The 4698-nt window shown below is 53.4% G+C and overlaps 1 protein-coding gene across 1 annotated transcript in view; it reads left to right on the forward strand.

The window, feature by feature from the left end:
• Positions 1 to 4698, forward strand: part of LOC113490885 (caseinolytic peptidase B protein homolog) — a gene marked incomplete at both ends in the record, with an annotated part of 35375 nt that overhangs the window by 10445 nt on the left and 20232 nt on the right. The window contains one exon of the mRNA XM_026867497.1: positions 2821 to 2924. Coding sequence (XP_026723298.1) covers positions 2821 to 2924 — 104 coding nt within the window. The remainder of the gene's footprint in view (positions 1 to 2820; positions 2925 to 4698) is intronic.

A 4698-nucleotide genomic window follows, 5' to 3' on the forward strand; every position in this document is an offset into this window, starting at 1 on the left:
GAGGCTGAGGGGAGACCTCCTGGCCCTCGGCAACTCCCTGCCAGGAGGGGGCAGAGAGGGGGGATGAGTCTCTGGAGCCAAGGCCCCAGCGCCAGGCCCCGAGGGAATGGCCTCAAGCTGCCCAGGGCAGGGTCAGGCTGGCTCTGAGGAAGGATTTCTGTGCAGAAGGGGCTGTTGGGCGTTGGAATGGGCTGCCCAGGGCAGGGGGGAGTCCCCGGGATCCCTGGAGGGGTTGAAGAGTCGGGCTGAGCCAGCGCTGAGGGATCTGGGGGAGTTGGGAAGGGTCAGGGGGAGGGTCATGGTTGGGCTGGAGCAGCTGCAAGGGCTTTTCCCACCTTCATGATTCTGGGATTATGTGGTCTCGAGGGGTCCCTGGGGGTCGTTGGTAGTCTTTCTCCCCATGTCTTTTTGTTGACAGCACTCACGAGTGCTCACAAATGTTTGTTTAGGAGGTGTTGTGCAGCTGTGTTGTGTCTTGAGCTGGTCTGGTTTGATTTGTGCCATCCTTGTTCCTGTTATCTTCAAGTATAGGCCCCAACTGTTTTATTTATTGCTGTCTTATCTCCAAACTCATTTCTTCTTCATGAAACCATCAACCTTCAGCTGTGTCTGCATGTACCAGAAGTGACAATTTATTCTCAGTAAAAAATATTTAGCAAGATGAAAAGTAAGATGAAGAGGAAAAAAAAAATGCTAGCAAGCCATTTTGGCTTACACTGGCAGCACACCCTCTGTGCCACGAGGACTGAGCATGAGGCCGGGAGGTTGTGTCTCGCTGGAACTGTGCTGGTGGTAGCAGATGATCTCACACACTGCCCCTTGCTCCACAACCAAAAGTGGTGGATGAACTGAAAGAAAATTCAGGCCAGTTGGAGGGATTTGAGGGGTAGAGTGAGCACATCTGTGATGGGAGAGGACTTCAAGTCCTCTGTTGGTGATATCTGAAAGCAGGTGAGGTGATCCCCATCCTTAGTACCAGTTCTAACCATCAGATACCAAATTAGATCGCGTCAGTGCAACAAGCTCCAGACTACACTGAAAAGATGAAAAGTCGTAGTTGGTAGTTGCTGTTTGATGAGTAAGATCCAGTGCAACTCAACCTTAAAGTGAAGGGCATGGTTGAAGTCCCAACATCAGTAACTCCCTGTGCTCCACGGGAGATGGCGGGGGGATCTCCCGGCTCCCAGCCTGGTGCTTTGCTCATGAGAAGAAACTTAGTGCATGGTGAAGCGTGTTCCAGTGGGGAGCTGGACTCTATTGTACCGTGTTCAAGGAATAAAATAACCACCTTTTATTCCACTAATGCATTTATGGGGTAAATGGGAGAGGAGCTTAAGTTAAATTCTAAATGTGACTTGACAAGACACAGCCTGCAGATACATGTCAGTCAGTCTGCGGTGCCCGTCGCTGTCAGCCCGTGAGCCGTGTCACCAGTGATGAATACTAGCTAACGAGTTACTGTCTAGTTGTCATGGAAAGCTTGAACTCTGGAAAAAAAATTAAGAATTAACTGGCTTCAAGCTGCTTTCAGAGGTGGTGCGAAATCTAATTCTTGCCTGATGATTGTTTGGGTTCGAAAGCAGAGATGGAAGACTTCCACACTGGCGGAGCCTGGCTTGTATGTCCCCTGTTACCTCTCCTCTGCAGCGTGGTGGTGACTTTACAGCTCGTAGCAGAGCTGGAGTCTGGGGTGTCCTGCCTGCATTGCCACAGGACCTGCCTTCCCCGTGGGTCCTGCAGCTGCAGCATAAAATAATGGGGAAGTTCTCCGAATTCCAGAATCATCTGGGTTGGAAAAGCCCTTGCAGCCCCTCCAGCCCAACCATGACCCTCCCCCTGACCGTTCCCAACTCCCCCAGATCCCTCAGCGCTGGCTCAGCCCGACTCTTCAACCCCCCCAGGGATCTCGGGGACTCCCCCCTGCCCTGGGCAGCCCATTCCAACGCCCAACAGCCCCTTCTGCACAGAAATTCTTCCTCAGAGCCAGCCTGACCCTGCCCTGGGCAGCTTGAGGCCATTCCCTCGGGGCCTGGCGCTGGCTCCTTGGCTCCAGAGACTCATCCCCGCTCTCGGCAACCTTCTCTACAAATTCAGAGGTTAAACCTCTTTCAGCAGTCCTGGCAGCTGCCAGGCAGGTTGCAGAGGAGCAGGCTGTCTTCTGTCATGATTCATACAAAAAAATCTGGTTCTCAGAGATGGGGATTTGCCTGAACTTCATGCAGAAGTCAAATGCTTTTCTTCCAGAACCCCATTTAATTAACCCAATAGAAATTTATTTTTGAGCTGCTGAGGTTGGTGCTTCCTCTTGTGAGGGCAGAAGGAGGCAAGGAAGGACTAGTCGTCTCTCATAGCCCATGTGGGTGCAGGAGGTGCCTTTTCATGGGTGGCTTCCATCAGCTGCATCGAGGCAGAGACACCCTGAAGGCCATAAATTGTAGGGCTTCGGAGCCAAGGTCGGGCTCTGGCTGTGGCTGGGGACAGTTTCCACCACTGGGCCAGACCTGCAAAGCTACGGGGACATCCCAGATTCCCGCGGCGGGCTGGGAATACAACTCCCACTGAGGGTCTGTTGTGTGCGCGGCGACGTGGGAGGGCTGCGGCCCCTCAGTGTCCCCCTGCTCAAGTGCCTCCCACACCCAGCTGGGACTGTGCTGGTGTGGTTCTATTTGTTGAACTGTTCAATTGTGGTTGTGGGTTCAACTTCCCTTTGCTAGTTGGGGGGGTTTGAGGAGCTTTCTGAGCCCTGTCTCCCTTCTCAGCCTCTGAAGTTCAGTTACTCATGTCCTACCTCAGCCTTGGTTTTGTTCTGATTTGTAACAGTGTGGTGAAGATCCTGCTTGCAGCGAACGCAGATCCAAACCTCGGGGATGATTTCAGCAGTGTGTATGAGACTGCCAAGGAAAAAGGTCTCCATTCTTTGGAAGGTAATATCGTTTGTGTGCAGCTACCTGCATTTGCTTTTCGGGTCCCAAAATTTTGTTCCCTGGCTTTGAAATGGAAATTTGACCTCGTTATTTTTGTAGGAGCTCGCTTCGGCTTCCATTTAAATGCAGAGTAACTGATGGTACGTGGGTGAGGGTATGTCTGAAGATGAGAGAGAAAACATGAAGTAGGTGTTTTTGAGAAGCAATCCTTCAACGTCCTAGAGATAACCTGCTTTTATCTAGCCAGAACGGAGCAAAAAAGTTGTAGATATGAGCATCATCCCGTTGTCCCACATGCAACCTCTTGCTGGGGAAGGAGGAGGGTTCAGGGCAGTGTATTCCACCAGTAGCCTTATTCTGGATGTTAGAAATAAATATAAAATTAAGAAAGATTCATCCAGTTGAAATAAATCTGAATGATGTCACTGGTTGCAATTACTGCTGCTGATTTTTGGGCAGGCGTTGGAGTTAGCTTTCAGCCCTTGAAGTCTTTACATGGAAACGAGGAAATATTCTGCAGCATCTTCACCTTGTTGTGACTTTTCTTGGCCAATGTCTCAAGTTCCAGTCTCAGCGGAACATTATCCCTGTTGCTGGGGTGTTGATGCAGGCTTAAACTCACAGAAGGGTTTGGGTTGAAGGGACCTTCCAAGGTCATCTGGTCCAACCCGCCCCCCCCTCCATGGGCAGGGATATTTCCAGGGCTGCTCACGGCCCTGCTCTGTTTATTCATAGCAATTTAAATTTCTCAGACTGTTTCCACTTTTTATGATGTTGAATGGTGATACATTTTCTTCTCTTTGTGATTGTCCGTGGGATCTCAGGGGGGTTCTTGGTGCCCAGCTGCACATTTTTCAGATGTTTCTGGTCCCTGGGCTGGCAGGAACTCTGGCAGGACCTGACCTTGCTAAAACATCCCCAGCTCTTGCCTTGCCCACACCAGAAGCCCCTCCAAGCCCCTTGCTGACCCACCAGGCTGGGCCCTGAGCTGGCAGAGCGTGGCCTGCGGTCCCACCATCCCTCTCACCCTGCCGGAGCTCGGCCAGCTGATGGCACTTGCCTGCCCAGGCTCTGCTGCGTCCCCGGGGGCAGCATTTCTGGGCTCGGACCTTCAGCAGTGAGGGTAAAGCTTCTTCTAGCTGCTGTAAGGAGAGGAGTGGAGGAAGCAACAACTGGTTGCCTGGAGTTTTTGGGTGACCTGCACGGTTTGAAGAGCCAAAATCAGACAGTGACAGACAGTGACGTGATCTGTTGGTCTGTCTTGGGAGGAGTGGCTGGAGAGCTGCCGGTCAGAGAGGGACTGGGGGGTGAGAATGAGCCAGAGTGTGCCCAGGGGCCAAGGAGGGCAACGGCATCCTGGCTGGTGTCAGCCCTGGCGTGGCCAGCAGGGCCAGGGAAGGGATCTGAGCCCTGGGCTGGGCACTGGGGAGGCCGCCCCTCGATTCCTGGGGTCAGTTCTGGGCCCCTCACCCCAAAAAGGCCATTGAATGACTCGAGCGTGGGCAGAGAAGGGCAACGGAGCTGGGGCAGGGTCTGGAGCACAGGTCTGCTGGGGAGCGGCTGGGGGAACTGGGGGGTTCAGTCTGGAGAAGAGGAGGCTGAGGGGAGACCTCCTGGCCCTCGGCAACTCCCTGCCAGGAGGGGGCAGAGAGGGGGGATGAGTCTCTGGAGCCAAGGCCCCAGCGCCAGGCCCCGAGGGAATGGCCTCAAGCTGCCCAGGGCAGGGTCAGGCTGGCTCTGAGGAAGGATTTCTGTGCAGAAGGGGCTGTTGGGC

Source organism: Athene cunicularia, unplaced genomic scaffold, assembly GCF_003259725.1.
Source record: "Athene cunicularia isolate RWA unplaced genomic scaffold, athCun1 SCF_57, whole genome shotgun sequence".
Taxonomy (NCBI): domain Eukaryota; kingdom Metazoa; phylum Chordata; class Aves; order Strigiformes; family Strigidae; genus Athene; species Athene cunicularia.